The sequence below is a fragment of the Dipteris shenzhenensis genome, chromosome 6, assembly GCF_047967505.1.
Source record: "Dipteris shenzhenensis isolate YYH24624 ecotype China chromosome 6, Dip_SZ_1.0, whole genome shotgun sequence".
NCBI classification, from domain to species: domain Eukaryota; kingdom Viridiplantae; phylum Streptophyta; class Polypodiopsida; order Gleicheniales; family Dipteridaceae; genus Dipteris; species Dipteris shenzhenensis.
The window spans coordinates 25,776,978-25,802,795 of record NC_141601.1 but is presented as its reverse complement, the minus strand read 5'-3'; the positions used below and the strand labels follow the sequence as shown (position 1 = coordinate 25,802,795).

General features: G+C 41.5%; 1 protein-coding gene across 1 annotated transcript; it reads left to right on the top strand.

The window, feature by feature from the left end:
• Window positions 1–23,053: 23,053 nt before the first annotated feature.
• On the top strand, window positions 23,054–25,568 carry LOC147900976 (uncharacterized). The gene is made up of 2 exons (XM_087376409.1): window positions 23,054–23,137; window positions 23,441–25,568. The coding sequence occupies exon 2, from the start codon at window positions 23,496–23,498 to the stop codon at window positions 25,566–25,568; it is 2,073 nt and encodes a 690-aa protein (XP_087232535.1). The 5' UTR covers window positions 23,054–23,137; window positions 23,441–23,495.
• Window positions 25,569–25,818: the final 250 nt, after the last annotated feature.

Here is a 25,818-nt window from a genome sequence, read left to right as displayed (position 1 = left end):
TGGTGTCTTGGTAAGAGGATTAGTGTTGCTTTCCTTTTTCGAGTTTGGGAGCAAATCTCTGCAGGTAGCATAGCCAAAAAGTGCAAGAGTACACTGTCTCAGATTGGGACACCCTTCGCGGTGTGGCAAGAGGGTAGTATAAGCTACGAGTAGGTCGAAGCCTTGGTGACATTATTTTTTTGATTCGAGGCCATTTTGGGGCCCGTTTTGATGGCGGAAGTTTTTCACAGACACTCAGAAAAGCGCCTTATTTTTGTTGTGCGACCACTATTTTGTAGGTCGGTGAAAAGTTGCCGTAAAAATTGCAATTGTATGCCTGTGCATAGAGATATTGGGAGTGATAGAATCATTCTTATTGCCTGTTGATGCATAATCATCACTAGGAAGTGACTGTGTGGTCAAATACCACTTTCGTCAGTTTTGCAGATTTGCCCTTGTGAGGCAATTGTGTTTTTTGCAGTGAGAGAATATTTTGCAGTGTTCTATAATGGCATCTAATGCTCTTTCATAGATTGTCATAGAAAAGCTTGACAAGAACAACTTCCCAGCATGGAAGTTAAGGGAAAAGGCTATTGGGAGTTCATTACTGGAGCTGAACAAGAACCAGTTATTCCTAATGTTCCCAATCAACATGAGTTGTAGGCATTTCAAGGATGGCATGAGAGAGCCAGAAAAGTTATGTACTGACTGTCTATCAATATTTCAGATTCTATGATTGTGCATATTCAGGATACAAGCATGCCGAAGGAGGCATTGGATACTTTGACAAAAATGTATAGCACAAATACACAAGCTAGGAAAATGCAGCTCAAGCAGGAGTTGCATAATGTGTAGAGAGAAAATATGAGCATCAATGATTACCACATGAAGGTGAAGAAGATTGCAGATGCACTTGCTTCTATTGGATTGCCAATGGAAGATGATGATTTAGTTTCTGTGACCTTGAATGGTCTAGGAAAGGATTATGCACAGTTTCGGACATCCATTGCCATTCGTGAGAATTTTCTTGATTTTTGGGAGTTGATTGCTCTTCTAATTTCTGAAGAGCAGAGAAATGGTGGTGCATATTCTTCAGGAGAAACTTCAAAAGAAGCTGTCTTCTACTCAAATGCTGGAAGAGGTAGAGGCAAAGGTAGAGCAGGCCGATCTGGAGGCCATGGCAAAAATCAGAATATGCAGCAAATTCAAGAAAAACAGTCCTATGAAGGAGGATGTGGTAACTTTAGGGGCAAGGGGAGCAAAAGAGGTCGTGGTGGATGGCAGAGAGGCCAAAATGCAAAAAGCAATGTTGAATGCTACTACTGTGGTAAAATGGGTCATATGGCTAAAGACTGTTACAAAAAGTAGAATGACATCATGAATGGAAAATTGCAGCAAGGCAATTATGCATCCTCTAGTAGATAGGATGATGACAGAAATGAGCATTTGTTTATGGTGCAGCACATGACCAGTGCAGAAGAAAGCAATGATGTGTGGTATGTTGACTCAGGTGCATCAAACCACGTGACAGGTCATGCAAAATGGATGTTGGATGCAAGGAAAATGGAAAGACCAGGATTTGTGGAAACTGGTGATGATACTGCACATCCTATTGTGCAGATTGGTAAAATTCCTTTGTCTATGTAGGATAGGAAAAAGAAATACCTGTCTGATGTATTTCATGTCCCAAATATCACCAAGAACCTAGTTTCAGTTGGTCAAATGGTTGAGCAAGGCTTGCAAGTCAAATTTAATCCTCATGGATGCTTTGTTGAGGATATGAAAAATAAAGGTCGCTTGATAGCAAAAGGAAGAAGAAGGGTAGGATGTTTACGTTGGATGCAGACATGCTTGAATTGAGTGCAGCAATGTTTGCACATGGGACCGGTGTAGTTGCAGATATTGATATCTGGCATAAACGCATTGGTCATGTTAATGTATAGCGACTTAAATTAATGCAGGCCCAAAATATTATTGCAGGATTGCCTAAGTTCAAGGTTGCAAAAATGCATAAGGTATGTGAAGCTTGTCAATTTGGAAAACAGGCAAGGAAACCATTTCCTAGACATGTTCAAGAGAGTAAGAGGCCATTGGAATTAATCCACTCTGATGTGTGGACTACTAAAGCTGCATCTATCAGAGGCTATCATTATTTTGTCACTTTTATTGATGATTACAGCAGAAAAGTTTGGGTGTATTTTATGAAAAAGAAAAGTGAAGTATTTTGGCATGTCAAAGCTTTTAAAGCTATGGATGAAAAAGAAATAGGCCTGCAAATAAAATGCCTAAGGTTAGATGGAGCGGGAGAGTACCTCTCAAATGAGTTTGCAAGGTTCCTATAGGAGCATGGCATAAAGCAGCAATATTCATGCAATCATACCCCACAGCAAAATGGACTTACAGAGAGGAAAAATAGGCATATTGGAGAGGTATCTCGTGCCATGCTCAACGAAAAAGACCTGCCAGATTATTCTCGAGCTAAAGCAGTTGCTATAGTAGTCTACATAATGAATAGGACTCCCATTGCAACAATACATGGCATGACGCCAAAGGAGAGGTATACTAGTAGGAAACCAAATATTTCTCATTTGAAAGTTTTTTGTTGCATTGCTTATGTTAATGTGCCAGATGAGTTGATATCCAAGTTGGATCCAAAAGCTGAGAAGTGCATTTTTATTGGTTATTCTCTGCAGCAGAAAGGGTATAGATGCTATAACCCTTCTACTCATAAGTTTATAGTGATTAGAGATGTTGTTTTTGATGAGATGAGCAGCCCATGTAAACCAGTAAATGTGATTGATGATGTAGATGCACAAAATGGCAATGCTACACAGAATTCACAGCAGCAATCACAAAATATTGGTGGACCTGTAGTGTCCTCTAGCAGTGGTTCGCATACTTTGCCATGGACAGGCAGATTGAGGTCAGGAGAATCTCCTCAAAGCAATGTAGATAGTGGTATGCAAGTATCAAGAAAGGTAAAAGAGAAAGTAGATCAGCCCATGGTTGATGTGAATTTAGGTCACTCTTATGTGGATGGTAAATCCACTGGCTCAGAACAGAGCCTTGATGATGAGTTGGGTATTCCTTCTGTGGTCACACCTGGAGTAAGGAAGACAAGGGATGTTTTGAGAGCACTTGGTAATGAGCCTATTTTGCAAAGGTCTACCAGAGTTAAGTATCCTATGGATAGGCTGAAATATGATGGATTTACAGCCATTCACTATGCCTATATGGTCAAAGTGATACATGAACCAGAACCCACTTCTTTTGAGCAAGCCATGGGAAAAGAAAAATGGGAGAAAGCCATGGATGAAGAAATGGATGCCTTGGAAGAAAATGCTACATGGGAATTGGTGCCTTTGCCTAAAGACAAGAATGCAATTGGCTGCAAGTGGGTTTATAAGGTAAAACACAATGTAGATGGTTCTGTGAATAGATACAAGGCAAGATTAGTTGTCAAGGGGTATGCACAGACATATGGCATTGATTATGAAGAAACATTCAATCCGGTTGCAAGGATGGCAACTGTAAGAGCAATCATTGCTATGGCTACATTAAAGGGATGGTCTTTACATCAGATGGATGTAAAGAATGCCTTCTTGCATGGTGATTTGCAAGAAGAGGTCTATATGGAGCAACCACCAGGTTATGTTCATGTTGTTCATCCTGAGTTTGTTTGCAGGTTGAAGAAATCCTTGTATGGCTTGAAGCAAGCACCTAGAGCATGGTCTGACAAGATAGGATAGTATCTTGTCACTATTGGCTTTCAAATTTCCAAGGCAGATTTCTCACTTTCTGTGAGAAAAACAGAGAAAGGCATTATGCTGCGTCATTTATGTTGACGATTTGATCATCACAGGTGATAGTGATGAAGATATCCTTCATGTGAAAATGCTATTGAAGCAGAAATTTGAGATGAAGGATTTGGAAGAGCTGCATTACTTCTTGGGCATATTGATGTGATCAGATCCACAAGTGGGATATGGCTCTTGCAGAGGCAGTATGGATTGGACATGCTGTCCAAATATGGGATGACAGGCTGTAAGCCTATTTTAGTTCCTTTGGAGCAGAATGTGAAGCTGAGCTCAGATGCAGGTGAGCTTCTAGAAGACCCTACTATGTACAGATGCATAGTAGGAAGTTTGATTTATATGACTATTAGCTATGCTGTTGGGTTGGTAAGTCAGTTTATGTAGGCTCCAAGGAAACCACATTTGGATGCAGCTAGATGCATACTGAGGTATGTGAAGTCCACATTGCAATATGGACTATTTTATGAGACTGGGGTTCAGATACAGTTGCATGGATACACTGATGCTGATTGGGCTGGTAGTATTTCTGATAGACGATCTACTAGTGGATATGTGTTCTCTTTTGGGAGTGTTGCAGTCACTTGGAGTAGCAAGAAACAGCCTACAATTGCTTTGTCAAGCACAAAGGCTGAGTACATGGGTGCAGCAATGGCTGCATGTGAGGTAGCTTAGTTGCGTAAGCTACTTTATGATATGCATCAGTCAATAGATGGGCCACTTGTCATTTATTGTGACAACATGAGCAGTATACAGTTGGCAAATAACCCAGTCTATCATGCTAGAATAAAGCACATTGAGGTGCATTATCACTATGTGCAGGAGAAGGTACTAGAAGGGTTTATTGATCTAGTTTATGTCAGCATAGAGGATCAAGTAGCTGACATATTCACTAAGGCATTGGATGCAGAGAAGCTGCGCAAGTTCAAAGACCTCCTTGGTGTGCAAGAATTGGGATTGAGTTCAAGGGGGAGTGTTGAGATATCGAGCTCCACTAGTGATATGCCAAGGTGACCGTTGTGCATTTATGTCACCAACTTGTTAGCTGCAGATGCGGTCGGTACACCGCCCATGGATAACATCTAGATGACAGCTATCTTTACGTACTCTAGTTAGTGGCTCAGTTAGTATGCCACCTAGGTTATTTTTTTTACGCAAAAAGTAGTGCTAGTTATATTACTTGAAAGCGAGAGTACAAGAAGGCCTGCAGGCCAACGGGCTGTAATCACAAAACAGATTCAGCTTGAGAAGTCAAAAAGCTAAATACACGCTTCCTAGGGCGTAATCATCGGGGAGAGTGGACAAATAGCCACGGTGGAGGGGCGTAATGCCACTGAAGACTCTGAGTGGAGTGCTGGAAGAATAAGTCCCGGTGGTCCCAGTCGAAGGAAACATCGTCTCTTTTCCTTCCCTGCTCGGGATTCTCCCTGAATCTGATCCCACTGACCCTTGAGCATGTGAATGATCGTGCTCCAGATATCTGCGAGGGTCTGGGTGGTAGAAGAAGTCTGAGCTCCTACAATCTGCGCACATCTGGAAGTCCAGATATGCCAGCCTGTGATGCTCCCTATGATCTCCCAAACTGGGTGCCGAGGCGTCGCTCCTGCATCTGTCTCTGTCAAATGCCATGGGAAGCTGTCCATGTATGCCCAAGTGGCCTGCGTGATGAAAAAGATGGGATCCTGTCTAGAGAACTCATAGGCCAAGTGATGTCCCGGCTCAGTGCTGCACCAACAAACGGCTCCCCAAGTGATCGGTCCTAGCTCGGGTGTAGCCCTAGCTAAGATCCCCATGATTCCCTTCCAAACCATTTGCGCGTGCGAGCAGCTCCAAAGGCAATGCTTCAGGGACTCCTCCTCCTGAAGACACATCTAACAATGCCCCTCCTACCCCATCTCTCTCAGCCAGCTACCAACTGGAAGCCCCTTGTGTGCCACCATCCAAAGGAAGTAGGAGATCTTCCTCGGCCAACTGGCCCAAAGAGTCTTCCAGAAGGTGCAAAGAAAGACCAAGGATATCCCCTGGGCATACCACCTATGTGCCTGTGTGGGTAGCCCACACTGGAGAGCCCCAAGAGCATGCCGGCCCGTGCATGTACTGTAAGAAAAGAAGGGGGTAGGGTTCTCTGAGGTCTCTGATGGTGGCCAAAGCCACTCCCTTGGGTCCCACTCCACCTCTGACAAGGAACGGCCCTCCCATATCCAGAGTCTCCAATCCAGGTTTTGCATAATCAGGGGGTCTATATGCCAAGTCTTCCCTTGCAGCCCTACAATGCGAAGGCGCTGCCAGGGAAGCTGGGGGTCGATCATAGCCTCTCTGCTCTGTAGGCGACTGTCATCAGTGATGGAGAAGAAATGTACCGAAGAATCCAAGAAGAGGCCTGCCACCACCAAAGGAATGCCTCGTGGAGTGAACTGTCCTAGCCACCTCTCATCTCCTGGGAAGAGCTGTTCGGTGCCTACGGGAATCCTCCAACATGCAGGGATGGCAGCATCAATCTCCGCTCACCGAGCATGGATCCCACATGCCGTACCTATTGTTGCTGCCAGCTCGCCTGGGCTCATCCTACTGTAGACATCCCTCCAAACCCAGAACGAGCGTGCAGGCCCATGCACCTAGAGTGCCCAAGGGATATGGGATCTCTCTCCAAGCTGACGACCTGTATCATCTGTCACCGGGCTGCTCCAGATCAAGGGATGTCTGTCTGTCTCCTCTCGGCAGCTAGGGGGAACCTGAGAAAGGCTGTGTCGCAGCTTCCTCCATACCGAGATGAGGCTACGGAGGAAAGGGGAACGGGGCTGAGTCAAAGGAGCTGAAGTGAAGATCCATCTAATTTGATCAAAGAGAAATTTTGCAACTGTGCTTGCCTTGCTATTGACTGTGGCCTTGGCCTCTGGCCACCGAGTTGCATAATCTGTGGCCACCAATAAATAATGCTTGCCCTGAGATGAGCAAGGGAGTGGTCCCACAAAGTCCAACCCCCACCTCTCAAATGGTCGCGATATGCTGGAATAGACTTTAAGGGCCTAGGAATCAATTGTCACATTCCAAACTTTTGGCATACTTTACAACTTTGACACCATTCATATGCATCCGATACATGCATTCGATCATTTCCATCAAAGCGAAGAACATGAGCTGTGGTGTCACGAATGGTGGGAGCATTTGAGGCATCAACGTCAGGCCACTCAAGTGATTACTAGTCTTGAGTATTCACAAACTTTATCCTACACCCTAAAGTCATAGAGTAACAACCCTACCAACACCTCGAGAGATGCATGCCCAAGAGGCAATGCTCTCTAACCTGAGAAATGGCCTAAAAAATAAAAGGGGTGCACATCTTAGATCAACTAGGTGCAAAGAGGGTGACATTAGCTATGTTGGTGTCCCCTGAAATAAAGGAGAAATGGCTTGGGCGCACAATGTCGAGGATGTTGTCAATTAGAAGGACCAACATGGCTCCATTGGTTGAACACAGAGCAGAAGCAATACATAATCATCGCAATGCAAAAAGTCTATGGGCTTCAATAGAATGCAAGAAAAGGAGAGATAGCCTAAGTGTGGAAGTCATTGCTATAGTGACAAAGTTTTGGCACAAAAATACGAGAGTTTCTCCAAATAGAAAGGGGAGTTTGAGGAGCACATTATACACATGTTAGATACAATGCGGGTCAGTGGTGCCTAAACCAGCCCGAGTGGTTGTTTATGATTAGTCTTTGGATAGTTTACTTGTTTTATTTCTTAAACCCGGCTTGGACTAAATGTGATTGTCCTATACTAGCCCGATGGTTGGAACATCATCATGCAACTGTAGGCTGGTTCAGTTTGATTGCCAGTTATCTGATTGTCCTGAACTAGCATGGCTAAACAGACATTAGTTGTTGTCCAGCCCAGTGGCGTGGTTGAGAAAAAATTAACAGCAATATATTTCGTAATATATTGTTATTTTACTAAACCAGCCCGGTGGTTGGAATAGCATCCAGCCATGGCTGCTTCAGCTCAATCACCAGTCCTGAACTAGCGTAAGTGAACAGACATTAGTTATGGACTAGCCCGATGGTTGAAATTATTGTGTTTCTTAGTACTTAAATTCGTTAAATTTAATTTCCTCCTATTCGGGTCATATACCACGATTTCTAAACCAAAATGGCTTGGACATAATGTGATTGTTGGAAACCAACCCAGTGCTAGTTCACAACAAACAACAAGTAGTTACTGACATAAATTGTGAAATTCAGAAATGAAAAGCAATATATTGTCATTTTCTAATTATGAAATGCAGAAATGAAAAGCAATATACTTGTTATTTTCTAATATGTGAAGTTGAGACGGTCATGCTAAACTAGCCCAGTAGTTGAAATTGTTACTGTGTCTTTAACCATCCCGATGGTTGAAATTGTGATTGTCCTAAACGTGTCCTAAACCAGCCCAGTGGTCAACTATCCTAAACAAGTCCTAAACCAGCCTGATGGTTGACTGTCCTAAACCAGCCCGATGATTAAAATTGTGATTAACCTAAACCAACGTAGTGGTTGAAAATCATTTTTCTTCATTATATACTTTAATTAGACTGTGTATTGTGTTATTTTAGTAGTGCAAAAACGGGGCTTAATGTTCTGTTGTTCTCGCATGTTGGGTCAGTAGAGATGGAGCTGTATCTTAAGTTTATGGATCAGAATCTAGACATTTCAATTGGGCAGAGGAGCTTTGAGCATTGTAAGCCCTGGTACGTCAGGAAACTCAAAGACAAGAATGTTTTTTGTTGTAAAATACACATAGACTTTGACCTGGCCCAGCAAGCTATGACTAACTTGAGATATGGTCGTGTTTGAGCATTTCTCCATGGGGATCGATGCCCATGCCTCCCTGACGAATGCGTAGTCTATAGGCCAACTGGATCCTCATCGTGTGTTGCAGGGAGGGCAGGTTTTGTAGCCTAATGTCTCTGTGGGAGCCAGTGGTTTGTCCAAAGGGAGACCATGAGTGGCACCGCATTGAATGCATTCTTGGCACATGCAAGCATTGCAGTTTGAAGCTGAAGAAGAAGACATTTAATGCCTGTCCAAACGAAATGAGGGAAGGCAACCATGTTGCTCTAAAATGGAGGAGATAAGGATCCGATAAAAAGAGATGGCTACTGTCATATAAGAGCACTCCGCCAACGGAGCTTATAGGTCACATGGTTCAATCCATCTCAAAATATGTGTTTCATAGTTTCATGGCCAGCTAGTAGGATAAGCGGTTCAGGATATGCCTTGTGAGTTTTTCCCATGATGCGATTGTCTTTGTCATAGATTTTGCTGAAAATCATTCATTTCAAGAAAAGATGAGATACAAAGTGCTCACTTATACAACAAGCAGATAACAATTCTTGTGCATATCACATATATTCATTTTCTTGATTCTTCCATGCCTGATGCCAATCTGCTTGATGACTCATAGGAGTCCAAATCAATGCAACGCACGTACCATTTCTAAATTTCAGATGATAGGGAACATGACACCTTATTTGTGCAGCATGCTTTTCTACTGCATTGGGAATGGATGAAAAATGAAAATCCCCATGCAAAAAATATAAAACAACATTGGGTGTCATCAGATGGTGCTACCTCTCAATTTAAATCAGCCCGTGGATTCTACTTTGTCTTCATTGGAGTTGTTGAAGGGTTGGTTGTTGGCATTCAAGGAAGCATGGCTTATGGCGTCGATAATGCATCTATGGCATTGCTAGGTGCTCAGTCTAAGGAGTCTTTGAGGTCTCGCTCATTTGTTTGGGCATTGAAGCACCATGGCTGAGTGTCGCTCCTATTGCTTGTGGCTTGTCGCCCATGTTGGATGGGATGTGCTACAAGTTGTGGGAGCCAGCATATGGAGCTTTGGTGCTGGTCATGTGAAGCTGGTGTTGCCCATGTACGAGCTCAGTGTTGGGTATAGAAGGAGACACCTCTTTGCCTGCAAGACTATCGTGATTGCAGCATTGGGCTTTACATCTACGTGAGATCTCTAGTCATTGAGCTAGTGTTGGAGGTTGTGTGCATGTCATTGGGACGCACTTGAGGCCGATATGCTTTGTAGCCAACTTGCTTCTAGGTCCCTATAGCTGTAGGTTCTATCTCCCATCGGTTGTTGCATAGGTGGAGTCGAGTAGGTTGTAGAAACTCATAGTTGCTTGATAGTCAAACACAACGGATTGAAACACACAAGATTGTGGCATCATTGCTAGCTTTGAGGGAGCCAATGGAGCCATGGATGATTATTGTGGCATTATCCAGGATATTATTAAGATTGACTTTCAATGCTTCTTTGTGTATGTTTTGGATGTAAAGTGGTTTAAGGACATGGTGGAAAGAGGCCCTAATGCAACAATCAAACACCATGCAAGTGGCTTTGTAACTATTGACTCCACAAAGTTTTGGCAAAGTAAGAAGGGCACACTAGAACTACCACAACAATGTGAACAAGTATTGTACAAACATATAAAAATACTCACTTTTAAATATTTGATATCTTCGATGCAAAGAAAATAACATGATTGTATTTGTGTTTGAATTAGGTTGTCTATCAACCAATGGTGGATAATAATAGGTGGTGGCATGTCATACCTATTACGCCACATTCCAAAGGGATGTATAGTACATTTACTAATATGGAGCGTATGGAGGATGATCATGGCCATGGAGGTGATGATGACCGTGATACGAGAGAGGACGATGATCATGAGATAAGAGATATAGATATTGAGGCCATTACCCATGAGGACGAGCCTACCATTGGTGATGCTAATTTCGATGAGTACATGAGTAGCACAAGTAGTAGTGGGCTGAATGTATTTGTAGATCTCAACACTGGTTTGGATTTTGAAGTAGATAGTTTAGCAAGGATTGATCTCATTGAGGATGAGATTGAACCGTAGCCCATCATTGATATTGGCAAAACTATTTTACATATTGTCTCATTCTCCTCACCTCACTTAATTTTGTATATGTGGGTTTGCCAAAAAGCATTGATATTTTTATTAAAATTATGTGCTTTGGTAATCATGGGAAATGTTTGGAAAGCATTGATGTACATTTATCAGCCTGTACCAAAATCTCACTTTTTGTATTCTCTGTTTTGCGTCTATAAAGGCGTCTAAATCCGCATCGAATTCACAGTGTAGACGCGCTAATAGACGTGCTATTAGATGCACTATTAGATGCACAAATAGACGCGCTATTAGACACGCCCATATTTTTACTATTCTAGCAATGCCTATAGACGCGCCTGCTATTTTGCACATCTATCAAGCGCGTCTATAGTTGCTTTGTCTTGTTGTGTAAGTCAAGGACTTAGAAAGGCAACTAATCAACATGAAGAAGGGAGACAATGATTCAATTACAATTCACTTTATCAAGTTTGTATCTACCTGAATCGTATGGGCACCAAACTGTAATGCTAAGTGCTGATATCATGGAACAGATAACCCACTCCATTGAAACAGTCAATAGGATGAAATTCCATTGATTCTATATGAGGCATTATCAATTCATGCAAAATACTCCACCACTCCCACAAAATATCAAGTGACATCACCCTTAGTAAAAATCAAACAATCATTCTTCATCCACCATTCTCAAACACCTTCATCCACTATTTGTCAAACACCTTCATCCCACTAATTTGTCTAGGCTCTTTGAAATCTCTCAACACTGTGTGAAGCTCAGGATCATTCGATGCACTCTAACACCATGATGATTGCTCACCAAAGATTACATATGATCAAGCAAGGAGAAGCAAAACAAAGATGCATGAGTGCATAAGCAAAATCGAGTTTCAATTATTCCAAAATCTAACTTACATGAAAGCCCATGGGGCTGTCACAGTGTCTCGATCCACCATTAGACATGGTGTTTTGTATCTTTATTTAAATTAATTTGTTGTGCTTAACGTAAGCTATTCTAATAATATATTGAACAATGTTTAGCTCTTGAATTGAGCTCAAGGGGGAGACATACCCCATACCAAGTGCATAAGGTGCTTGAAAGACCCCTATCATAGAACACACATTCTAGGGCTGCAAATGTTTGAGATTGAGTAGGTGTTGGGTGGATTGTAATCTAGGGATTGGCAAACGACTCATGATTTTGGAAACGTGGGGGTTCATGTGTTGAGGCACAAGAGGGCATCCCATTGGGAGGCAATGGAGGCCTTTGCAGACCATGTAGAGCCTCTCTTCATCTTCTACTCCTCTCGGCAATTCTTCCTCTACTCCTCTGGGAGCTCCACTATCCAATAGCAAGTATTTGCTTAGATCCATGCCAAACCCACCTATGGTGCACTCTTCTGTGTCCGTGCCCCCAAAAATGGTGTTACTTTGGTTACTTGGGACAATTAGAATTCCTATCTTATGGAGCTCCTCCTTGTTCTCCAAGCACACCATTATTAGGACCATTTTATCATCTTCGATGCACCCCAGCCGCACCATACAAACATCCAAACATGCTAAAACTCTAGCCGCTTGCTTGTTTGCATCTTTAGGAAGCCTCTCAATAGCCATTGTCATGCTGAATCGTGAATTTTTATAACAATATGTGCATGTGATATCACGAGAACATGGAGTTGGTGATTGACTTCATGAGGAGGATGGGCTTGATAGTTTAGTGCTAGAAGGTCTTTCTTGCCGAGACACATTCTTTTTGCCACGAAATGCTTAGGGTGATCGTGAGCTTTTTGAGAAGATGACTAGGGTGTGTTGGTGGTAGTGTTAGATTCGGGTGGTGGTTTGTTAGTGTTCTTATGCATGGTGTCTTCTTGGAGAATTCTACCAAGGAGAATGGGTAAAGTTAGATTAGCAGCACTCCCTTGTGTGGTAACAAAAGAGCTCCATGTGGGAGGTAGGGCAATTAGTAACATGGTGACCTCTTGGGAGTTAGAGAAATTGAGACCCGCAATCATGGCTTCATCAAGTAGTTGCCACTCTTCCAAGAAGGTAGGCACAGATGCATTCTCAGCCAAAGAGTGGTTTATTAGGCAACGATGTGCTAAAACTTGGGAAGCACTATCAGAATGTTCATAAATAAGTTTGAGACGGTCCCAAATATCCTTTGAGTGAGGAAGGTGATGGGACAAGATCAACCTAACGATCTCCCATGGAGAGAATAAGATCAGATGTTGCTTTAGCATCATTGTCTTTCCATGTAGTAATGTTAGCTTGATTAGTAGGAGTTGAGCCTTGTGTTGCGTCGGCAGCAAAGGTAGGTCGCAGAGATGGTGTGGTACCATCTACATACTTCTACAAACCTTCTCGAATGAGCAACATTTGCATACGCATGGACCATGTACGATAGTTAGTGTTGGTGAGACAGTTAATTTTATAAGATGAGAAGCCTCTAGATGTGGAGGCCATGGTGATGTGGACAAAAGTTCTCCACAACGAGTAGCCAAATGATATGGCAGTTTCGTTGCCTTGGATAGCCTTAAAAGAGTAGGCAGTTCCAAGTAGAGAGTGGATAAATCTCGTAGTTGGACCTCGGGGTGGGGTGAGCGATCTGCCTCTTTTGGCGTGCACTGGTCGCTCCATTCTTTCTGTTGGGGACATGCTCTTGGCCTTAGTTGCCTAGGATGTGGATTTGGCAATCTTACTTTGAAAAAATTAGAGTGCTCAAAGCAAGCCTATGCTCTGAATACATATGGAATAACATGATAGGACTCTGGTCCTATTGTGTTGGTCTTCGAGACCGGAGTAATGATTAATGGGGGCATTCGTATTTCATTGTCAGAGGTAAAATTCTTGGATTAGATCACCGATCGCACCAATCGTGCCCAATCTCGCAAGATGGGCACACACAAAAACGGCCAAAACGTTCGGCGGAGAGAAGGGTTCACCCACCCATGGAGCCTTCGGTAGTCACAAGAGGGGTGGAGGACCAGACGCCTCACCACACCATGACCCTCATTCAACGGTCAGCCTTTGCCCACAAGCAAGAGAACCACTCCCCATAATATAGTTGCTGGCAACTAAGCAGGGTGGCAACTCCCCACTCGTCAAAGATTCCCCTAAACACTCACGGCAGGGGGGGCATGGAGTGCGGGGGTGGGGGGGATGTCGCGCAAGGGAGGGGGGGCATGGTGGGTTGGGGGGGGCGGGCATCAGGTGGGGGGTGGGGGGAGGGGGTATGCGACATGCACGCAAAGGGGGGGGGGCATGGGCATCTTCATCCATATGATGGCATAGATCTCAGTGAGTCTTGGAGTTTACTGGCATGGTCCAATCACGACCAGATACTGCATGTGACATTTTGATTTGCAATTGTTTCCAAAGTATGCGTATTCTTCCTTGAAGGTGATCCTCTTGCTGGAGGATTGCAACAAGTTCTTGGTATAATGTAGTGATGCCTTGTAGTAGAAGATCTTGTGCTGACCCCTCCGCATCGTCATCGGCTTGACCTAGTAGTTGAATTTCCAACTTTGAAATTATTACCTTTTGATTTTGCCACTCCATGCACTTGCCATTATACTTACCCAATGTGGAGGTGTATGTAAGCTTTAGACTATTGAATTGTTGAGCTACTTTTGTATGCCCTGGAAATTGATCATTAAGCACGCGGAGTTGGAGTATCTCTTGAACTTGATCATTAAGCACACAAATATCTCTCTTGATGCCATGCATTCCTTCTCTAGAGCTTGAATTTGACATTTACCTTCTTTGAGATTGTTCTGCATGTGGCCTTGGCAACTTCTTCTTTCCTAGCTTGTCGACACTACGACAGCTTCTTGCTTTTGCTCGTAGGCCATTGGTGGAGCATAGCACTTTCACTGTCTTCGGCTTCTGCAACTGGACTGCTCTCTTCTCTCTTTCGCTTTGCTTGATGACCAACTCTATTTGCTTACCCACCGGCTCGCTCTTGGGTTGGCTATGTCTAGGCATGCCTTTGGTCACGCTATCTTGGGTTTTTTTCTCATTATGTATACTTGTTTTATAGTGTTGATTTTTCCCCCTTTTTACTTATTACTTATGCTAATTTATTTCCCTTTATTTTCCTAAATTACCTCTCTTTTTTATGTATGTAATTACTCCACCTATAATTACTTTCCCATTACTCTAACTCCTCCTTATCCCTTGTATTGATTTGTATTCCCCCCCCCCCCCATTTTTTTGTATATTTAGACAGATATACTCACACTAGATTTTCTATTATTCTATTAATAATTTTTTAATTGTTCCTTATATAGATATAAACTTTATGTATTATTATATTTGTCTTTGTAGTCTATTTATATTTATGTGTTTAGGTGTAATTTGTTTATTTATTTATTTAAGTTTTCAGGTTTCTTACTCTTTTTTTCTTTTCATTAAATGTTTTTTCTTGCCTAAATATTTCTTCTAAAGCAAGAAAAATTTCCTAAAGCAATTCCTTATAAATCTCTTATTAAATGATAAATTTAGTTGACTTTAAAACTTAACCAATTTATCATACAAATTCCTTTTAAATTTCTTATGTAGCCTTAACTTTTTATTGAAATCTTTTTATATTTTCATTTATTTACACTCATATTAACATTTCACTATGCAAATAAGTTATGCCTCCTATGTTATGGTTTAAACCCTCATTGCTAGCTTAGAATAGGAGTTCATTTTTAGTCATTCATTTCTTTTGAAAATTCTTAGAAGTTTTTGACCATATACTTAGGCAAGCATTTTTTTCACTAAGAATTTGTTTTAAATGGTTTATGGTCTTCTAACTTTTCTATATCATTTTATAACTAGATATGATTTGCTTTTGAATTCAACATTAGAATCTTGATGGTTGTCTTAAGTCTCTAGGTAAAGCAATAACAAGCCAGGGTGCACATGCATTACCTGTCTACCCTTATCAAGCTATGTTGTTCTAACACATGGTTTGTTTGGATGGCGGTAGGTAAGTGAACCTTGACCTCGGAGCTTGGACTACCGGATGGATTCTACACTTTTGTAAACCTACCTTGTTTGGCTGTAATACCTTTGAAATAAAATTATATCTCATTTCTTTTAAATGCTTAAATCTCCATATTTGAATTATCTTTAAATTTTAATTGTTTAGTTTAAGGCCAATCTATGACTGAATCGATTGTATGGTTCAATTATTGAGGGGATAATGAATTCTAAATACACATTCTATTAACATTTTATGTTGGTTTGATGCAGCTTACATAATGGATATGATGGTAGTATTTCTTCATACGGAAGATGGTACAGTATTCAAGCATCGATGTAACTAGCAGCTTCTTTCAATTAACCCCCCCCCCTTTTTTTTGTATGTACCTTTAATTGATCAACCCCAATTCTATACATTTGGAACCTTGTAAATTCTATGAACTACAAGAATTTCTCTATTATGCAATTTTAATAATGATAATTATTCCAAGAACTCTACACTAACACACAATGATTGTCAATATGTGGTATGCCTTTGCCTACTGTAATAATATGTCTATCTTGCAAAGTTTCGAAGAATAAGGGGGTTCTTCATTACAACCGAAAAATATCCTATTTTACATTTTACTCCTAATATGTGACCATAGGAGTTCAATTGGCTCTACTTTCTCTAGTTAATTACGTGATAAGGTTGATGACCTACTGGCGGTGCCTTTACTTTGTGCAATAGCTAACTATCTAAAAACCCCTACTTTGACTAAATCCTCCTCTACCTACGTTGCCTATATCTGCCTCTGCTGTGACTTATGTAGCCACCTCTATGCTCTACCTTTCTTCCTAAGCATCGCCTCTAGTCTATCCCCCTATCATCCAAAGCTTCTTCTCCATCCCTTACCTTTCCTCCATTCGTTCCTCTTCTATGCATAACCAAAGCCTAGCTTACCTTTACGTGACCCAGGTACTTGGCTGCTTCGCTTGAACTTGCTGGTTCCCATGCTACCACTTTGCTTTGGGATTTGAGTAATAAGGGTCTCAATTGTCTTACCTCGGCTGACTTATTGGTTGCTCTTTCTTATTTCCATGTAATAGCCTTTGGTGCTTATCCCGTATTCTTTCAGACTAGTATTTGGCAATAAGTGGCAGTTTGTTGCATGGTGATTTGCTTCGGTGTTGTCTACGCTCCTCCCTTTAGCTCTATGCACATAGTCAACCCGTACCCTTAGCTTAGAGTATTACTACTTACTAGCTCTCAGCTTGGTCTCTTCGAAGGTATAGAGTTCGTAGCTATAGTGTCGTTGTCTTAGTGGTTGATTCAATGATGTTGCTTTGTTGTCAGTTGTTGCTTGTGGCCTTACCTTGGCGTAGGGTGCTACGTCCCTTTGGTTCTATATAATCCCATACTTACATGAGAGTCATGCTACATAAACTAAACCCTCTTGCTATGCAAAGCTCTTATGGTAGTGCTTACTCTCCTTGCCCGCTCTCCCGTGAGCTCTCCTTCTTCTAATCACATAAGTTTTCATAGGGAAATCTTTTAGGTTGTCTCTTTTCCAGTAGCTATGTTGCTTTTATATTCTACCAACTGTGAACCATTCTTGAAACAGCTGTGAACCATTTATAGGGATAGGAGGATGCCATTCATTGTGAATACATTGCTCTTCTATGCTTCCTCCATTACGTAGGCTTCTCTATAGTTACACATAGATGAGCTTATTTTATTGTTTCATAGTTATTGATCATTATACTATTACCTTCCTTGGATAATTGTCCCTGTCTTGCTTATTACATGGCCATTTCATTTTATGATTGTCTCCCTCTTTCTTATTTCATGGACATAATTGATTCTAGGTGATAAATTCCTAATAGTTGTATCCTTGTGTATTTTGTCAATAATTAATTCCTTGTCAGTCTTGCATCTCTATACACTTCCCACCACTTATTATATAATTAATCTCTAATTATTTGCTAACTTTCTAACTAACACTCTTATAAGATTTTTTTTCTTTTCACTAAATTATTTCTTGTCTTACAGGAAGAATTGGGCATGAAAACCCTTATGGACAAAAAAACTGCTAGAATTAATGCGAATCAAAAGCTTAGTTATATAGCTTTTGTCAATCATAAAATGCAGAAAGCCTGTGAAGAAGAAGCTAAATATAAGCTTCAGCCATATTTGGCAAGAAAAGCCAAGAAACATGTTGATGAACTCTGATTGGGAAGCACCTTTGTTAGAATACTTGTTTATTGAAAATTTTCCTTGAGTATATTTCTTTCTTCTTGTCTATTTTCCTAATAGTCTCACTCTCCATAAATGACAAGCAATATGGCAGAGCTTATGCAATGGACACCCATGTAATGAAATTCTAGCTTTGATCTATTTCTTTAATTTGTTTCCAACATTTATTGTGCCTCCTCTATGGAAGTCTTAGCAATTACATTATTTGTAATGCCTCCTTTATGGTAGGCTAGAAAATTATTTCACTTAACTCTAATTTATTGTGCCTCCTACACTCCTCTATGGAAGGCTTAGCATTACATTATCTGTAATGCCTCCTTTATGGTAGGCTAGAAAATTATTTCACTTAACTCTAATTTATTGTGCCTCCTACATGGTAGGCTTTTTTCCTTTATCTTGTATCATGCCTCCTCTATGGAAGGCTAGGAAATTCAGTAAGGATCGATTAAGGATTTTTTTTTATTTAACAGTTATTGTGGCTCCTCTATGGAAGACTTAATAATTACATGATCGGTAATGCCTCCTTTATGGTAGGCTAGGAAGTTATTTCACTAACCTCTAATATATTATGCCTCCTACATGGTAGGCTTCTTTCCTCTATCTTGTATCATGCCACCTTTATGGAAGGCTAGGAAATGTTTTTTCCATATAAGTCAACTTTGTTTTTTCTTGTACCTAATATGTTCTTACCCTTTCCTCTATATTTTTAGCTCATGGTCTACAACATTTACTAGCCTTGGTTCTTGTATATTTGATTTATATTATTCGTGAAAGAAATGACAAGCGAGGGAAGAATGCTTGGATACTTGGCACCCATTCAATAACCATTAAAGTTCTACTTTTGTTATTGTCTGGTTGGTTGGTAGGTATAGTTCTTCCTTCCTCGAATAATTGTTATCAAATACATGACTACCTTGGCTACCCCTTGAAGATACATTGTTATCTCCTTTGGATTTTATCAAAATTCAATAAATTTTCTTTTAATGTTTGAAGTATATGTATTTGTTTAAAGTCTTATTTCAATTATTGGTAATATTACTTGGAAATAAATATATGGTTAATTTATATGATGGGATACTGAATTATTTACATGCACACACACATGAATACTTCCCCAACTACGAATTATTCTTTTATGTACCCCCATGAAATCTTCCCTTTACACTTTCTTTTTAACCACACCACATACCAAGCCCACTAATACCTCCTCTAATCCCTTCTCAACCCATGCACTAATTTTCTCCTTACTCCACTTGTGACTTAAACTTCACTTGTGGCAATTTTTTTTAAATATAAATAAAATTATCTAAGAATCCATATGGTTGTCTATATTCCTAGGTAAAACGATAACAAGCCGGGGAAAACAAGCATTACCAGACTACCCAAACATAACTATGATGTTCAAACACCTAGTTCATTTTGATGGTGGCAAGTAAGTGGACCCCGGCCTGGACCCCGGCCTCGAAGCCTAGGCTACTAGATGGATTCGACAGTTTTTTATACTGATTGTACTCATACATTTTGAGCATCCATATAATAAAAATCTTTTTATCCACATTTATCTGAGCATTGTGTGCCGTGTTGTTAATAGGTTTCTATCTTTTAAACACACACACACACCCAAACCTTGTTAACCTTTGGCCAAGTTAACCATGGTTCATGTTGGTAACCCTTGGTGGGGCTGCCACATGTCACATGCCATGTGCCACGTTGCTCGTTAAACACTTATTGGGTTAGGTAAGAATGCTAGTTTTTGCATAACTCAGAATGGATTAAACTTTCCAGGTTTATGGATGTTCTCTCACTTTTCTAAGATGTGTACAGGAATCCTAGAATGATTTCCTATGGCATCTTGGTTTCAAGGATGACACTTGTTCCCCTCTGGCCCAAGGCATCCAAACTGTACTTGCATGTTTTCCAAACAATGGAGTTCATAGACACTGATCAAGTTAGAGGAAGAGGAAAAAGGAAAAGACACACCCTCAGCTATTGGCATTGCTTCTATCAATGATTGATTGCAGTTACTCTTGATCCTCCAAAAGTAACCCCACACCACCAATGCGGCCTTTGATTCTTTTCTTCGGTGTCTCATTGACGTCAACGCTTTTGATGAGCAAGATTTAGAGTTTTACCACAAGGCTCTCCTGGCCATTGTGAACAAACTCCTACTGGTGTAAAACAACTTACCCTTGATTCCATTGCCTGCATTCCCCTTAACCCTGTGGTGGACGTTGGTGTTCTTGATCCAGCCGAGAAAGAAGCCTTAGAAAGCCTAACCCAAGACTTTGCCTCCTTTGAGAATTCTTCTGACAACCTTCTTGCGGAGTTTGCCTCCTTCATCCCTCTTCTTCCCCCTAGACAACTTGAGTTGGATTCCATTGGCCTTGTTCACAAACTTTGGGCTTTTGAGACCATTAACCACTATGCCCCCTTCACTCTTGAGTCTCTCATAACCTTATGTAGTTTCTCTTCTGATGTGGTTGACCAATGTAGGGTATATGTTTGGCAAGGCAAGCATTTCCTCTCAGCTGACCTCAATTTTACCCTCCCTTTGTTTTCCCTCCAAACCTTTGACCAATCCAAATGTTCAAGCCATGGTGTATATTTCCGTACAAAAGCTGTCCCTACTGAGAATTCAGGTAAGAAGTACCTCAAGACCCTTTGGAACATACATAGGCCCTATATGCGAGTGTCACTGTTCTACTTGGGATGGTGGATCTGGTTGTACTATGGTTGGACCAAGTCCTCTGGTACATGATCCACAACCTTGAAAACCTCTTTAAAGTTGAGTCCCCTAAAGGTCAATTTTATGCTTTTATTGCTTGGGTTGCTTCTCTCCCCCTCGAAGCTAGGACGAGTCTGATTGCCTGCTACCTTTTCCAAGAACAACTACTTGAAGGTGCTCGTAATTTAAGTTGTTTTGCTCCTAGTTTCCCTCTCCTTCCAAAAATCAACCATACTCCTCTTGATTTCATTATTAAACAAATCCTAAAACCTAACCTCGCCATTGAGTCCTCCAAGGATCATTCAAGAAATCAAGGTTCTCCACTCCACATGGATCCTCATCATCCCACTCCTCCAAGCGCCCCATGCGTGGAGCCAAGAGATACAATGATGATTTAGACATTGCCAAACAAATCACTTTTGAGTAATGGGCCTTAACGATCATTGGTTACCCAGGTCAATGGTACGAGGACCCTTTTTATGGAAAGGAAGATCTCCAAAAGGTTTATCCATGTTTGTTTTTCCTCAAATTTTTTTGAGTTTATTACACCAAGATGGGTCTTTTGGAAGTTGTTAAGAGTTTTGATCTGTCTAAGATATATATATTTGAAAATATTGGCTTTGCATGGTCCAAATATCTCAAAATGGTTTTATCATCTTATGGACACATTTAGCACTTCTCAAAACACTTCATGCATATGTCGACAAATCAAATGCTTTGCTCCCTTTTTGAATGATGGATTCCTAATGAGTCACATATGCTTACTACAGACATATCTATATGTCATCACCCCAAGATAAAAGAATTTCTTTCTAAAGGTCTTAATCATATTCCCCCACTTCTACCTAACCCATTCATAGCAATTGAATAATTATTTAAGGTGTGGTGTGAGGTATGTAAGGTTTTGAATATCATGCCTAGCACCCATCATAAAGACAAGATTAGGATGCTGTCTTAAGATTATTGATAATTGGTGTCCGAACTAGAATGCTTCCCAACCATGGTATAGAGATAAATGCATAATGGATGAAGTCCATATCTCAACACACATTTGTTTGTAGTAGGATTGGATAAATCACCACAAACGTCTCCTTTCATCTACAAAAGTGTATACCAACTACTAGCTATTGGTAGGATATCTGGGAAAGAATTTTAGGCTACTTGTTAGAATGAGGATAGCATTACGACATGTATTAAAAAAAGACTAAGCTTATTTGAGTTAGGTGAAACATATGTTTTGACTTTACCTTACCTTATGTGTAGCTATAAATGTCACAAAAAGAAATTATGATGGATTACTAATGCTCATGCATGTATTTTCTCACATATTACTGCAAATATTAACTTTGGCCTCTCTAGTATGATTGATGGACTTAAGTGGTTGCTGACTGCATAATGATGCATGGAAATTTGGTCATAAGAAGATTCATGCCTTCTAATAGCTCTTGCAACTTCTTGATTAATCTCCCTCCATCCATTGTCCACTACAAGACATGGGCCTCTTTCTGACGCTCCTCGGTCTCGTCTCTCTCTTTGTCTCTCCTCTTTCTCTCTCTTTGTTGTCTCTCTCTCTCCCTCCCTCCCTTCCTCCCTCCCTCTCTCTCTCTCTCTCTCTCTCTCTCTCTGTGTGCCCCTATCCTCTACCTTGCCTCTCTCTCTCTCTCTCTTCTCTTTGTCTCTCTCACTCTCACTTTGTTCTCTCTCCGTCTCCCCCCCCCCCCCCCCTTCTCTCTCTCTCTCTCTCTCTCTCTCTCTCTCTCTCTCTCGCTATATATATATATAATAATTATATATATTATTATAAATTAAATATTGTAATATATTATACGTATTATATAATAAAATATTATATGTACCATATCATATATAATATTATAATTGCGTCGTGCCACATTATCTCTATGCATTTGGCATTACGGCACGCTATGTCATCAAATGCTTAATCTACACTATGTAATGCCACATCCATTTCCCATTGCCATTTCTTGGAAATGTCCTGCGGTAGGCTGTGGTCATGTATTGTTAGGATTCTGGTTGGGACCAATCGTTCCGTCCTTCTTTCACCTTTGGCAACGACCAAGAAACCATGTTCTGCGTTGGATATTGTTGACAGACGTGGCGACGTGCGAAGCTACATATCATCTCGTCTTCCTTAAATGAAGAGCTCCTAATCGAACGGTTGAGATCAACCGCCGTGGGACCTTGACGTAATCTCTTTGGCGCGCTAGAAAATGTCCAAAATTTGGAAGAAGGCCCCCTCCTACTAGTGTATGAGGTTCTCACGTAAAAGAAAGTTTCTAGACGCGTCTCGAGAAAAAGTCACCGTTCCAAGAAGATTGCAGGCAATTTCGAGGAATGTGACTAGACCGTCTATAAATTAAGAACGCTTGACGAAGTAACAGAGTCCAGTTCTGAAAGCCATTCATCTGCTAGTGTTCATCACGTAGCGATTCGTGTTTCAACATCGTTTCTTTCTTGCAAGCTCACCCCAGGTACTCAAGTTTTCCGCACTTGCCTAGATTGCATTCCTCTTATATCTTTTCCAATATACTATACGTTCAAATTCAATCTTGCTGATACTCGTTCAAATCGATATATGGACTGTGGATTGATTCCTGGTGATTCGTGATCTGTACACGATAGTAGATTCCTGTCGATGTTTTAATCAGCCCAGATGTTGCGCGTGTAAGCCTGGTTTACATATGGTTCAGATCATGCAAGTGTAGGCTTGTGGGTGGTGGAGATATTGTAAATATCTCACAAATGCTGATCATGTCGTCCTTGTGAATGCGCAGCTCGAATATCTAAAGTTGTCGTTGTCTCTCCCCACACCTCCCAGTTTTTGACAAAATGGTGAGAACAATGGCTGTGCTGCCAATTCGAGTAATCGATATCCCTGCCACGCTCGCTACCACGGGAGGAATCCGCCTTGAAAAACCAATGGAATGGGATTTCCATGTACTGTCTCATACATGGAGCGCAGATATTCGCGCGTTGTCAGAGAAAGTCGGTAAGATGCTGACGAAGCGAATGGATTTAGATACTATCGAGAGTGCTCCGGCTTACAACCGTGCTTTTGAAAATGCTAATTTCAAATACGATCCTGAGTCCAGTGAAGCTTACGACCATCTGAGAGACCTTCTAATTGTGATCATGAAGGATGGAGTGAAAAGGCTATGGTTTGATGCCCTGTGTATTGATCAAACAAGTAAGGACGAGAAAAGTCGGGAGATCTCTCGCATGGCAGATTACTACAGCCGCAGTCAAGGTTGTTACGTTCTGACTTTTGGTGTTGGCCGAGGTTATAGGCTTTGGAGTGACATTGAGGAAGTGATGCCGAGGTGGTTTCAAAGGGTGTGGACGCTGCAGGAATTTATCCTCCCTAAGAAATTGACCTTCCTTGTGGAAGACTTGGATGCAAGACTGGTTCAAATGGTGGAAGGATTAAGCTGTACATCATGGGACTCCACTTTGGGCTTCTGTAAATGCTGCGTTCCTTCAGACTTGCTGGAGTTTGATCCTCCTTCCATTCGTGAATTTTCGCACCGAGAAAATAATGCTATGTACCGTGCTCCTAAAGATGTTGTCGATTCTGTAGATGGTGTTTGCCCAAAGTGTAAGACGGGTATGCTGGTGAGGGGGCCAAGTTATGTCAATGGAAAGCAGATTCACTACGTCGACAGGGAAGCCTACCTTTTCATAGTGCGAGCCGGTATCATTATAGGACAAGGATCAACAAACAAGAAGCACGAGGAAATGTTGTGCGGTCTATTTGGGCTGTTGCAGGAAGCTGGTAAGGGCGATCCACGGTTGACTATCCTAAAGATTGGCGAGCGGTTTTGTTCCCACCCGGAGGATAGAGTCTTGTCAATATTAGGGCTTCTAGGTGTGAACGTGGAAAGCAATGAGCAGTTGAGAACAAATAAGACCTTGGATGAACAGATCATTGAAGCAGCCCAGAAGTGTCATCCTGACACACTAGTTTTGCTCTTTGCCGCAGATGGGGTGGGCTACCCCACAATCGGAATGTCTTGGGCTCCCAATTTTCGGGACAGTTGGGAGTCACTAATTTGTGGGTGGAATGACAACTCACATTGTCATGTTGATCGTGATACCAAAAAGCCATGGATTGGCGGGATACAATGCTTTCGAAGAAAGGTGGAGGTACAAGGGGTAAGCGCAGCTGGGATTAAGCTAGCGTGCAAGAAGGTGAACGGTTACGTGAGAGCAATCTGCAAAGAGGAGGCAACTGATGCAGCTGGGAGTAGCGCAGCCACCCATGACCTCTTTTGTAGCAATGGCGAACGGATCATGTCACTGGAGGCCAGCACTTGGATGCCTGACTCGGTGCCCACCGAAAAAGGTGAGATTGATCACGTAAAGTGCAGGACAGTAGATGGCAAGTTTCAGATCATCTATCTAGTAAGCACAAGTGACAACCATTCACGATTCAGCATGACAGTGGCTACTAAGAAGCTTCCTAGGGATGCAAATAAGCAAGCGACTAGAGCTTTAGCATGTTTGGATGTTTGTATGGTGCGGCTGGGGTGCGTCGAAGATGATGGAACAGTCCTAATAATGGTGTGCTTGGAGGACAAGGAGGAGCTCCACAAGATAGGAATTATAGCTGTCCCAAGTAACCAAAGTAACACCATTTTTGGGGGCACGGTCACAGAAGAGTGCACCATAGGTGGGTTCGGCAGGGATCTAAGCAAATACGTGCTATTGGATAGTGGGGCTCCAGGAGGAGTAGAGGAAGAAGATGAAGAGAGGCTCTACATGGTTTGCAAAGGCCTCCTTTGCCCCCCTATGGGAGGCCCTCCTGTGCCTGAATGCATCAGCCCCCGTCTTTCAAAAATCATAAAAGGTCGTTTGCCAATCCCTGAATTCCAATCCATCCATCACCAGCTCAATCATTTGTAGCCCTAGAATGTGGCAAAATTCTACGAGAGAGCTCAAGGGGTTCACCATGAGAGAGGTCTCTCTCATGGTGAACCCCTTGAGCTCACTTCAAGAGCTAAACATTATTCAACATATCATTAGAATAATTTACATCAAGCACAACAAATTAATGTAAACAAAGATACAAAACAAACACATCTAATGGTGGATTCAGACACTGTAAAACGGCCCCATGGGCTTTCATGTAATTCGGTTTTGGAATAAATGGTCT

Coding starts and splice junctions, on each gene's coding strand:
- LOC147900976 (XM_087376409.1), top strand. CDS start 23,496: ATGGTGAGAACAATGGCTGTGCTGCCAATTCGAGTAATCGATATCCCT.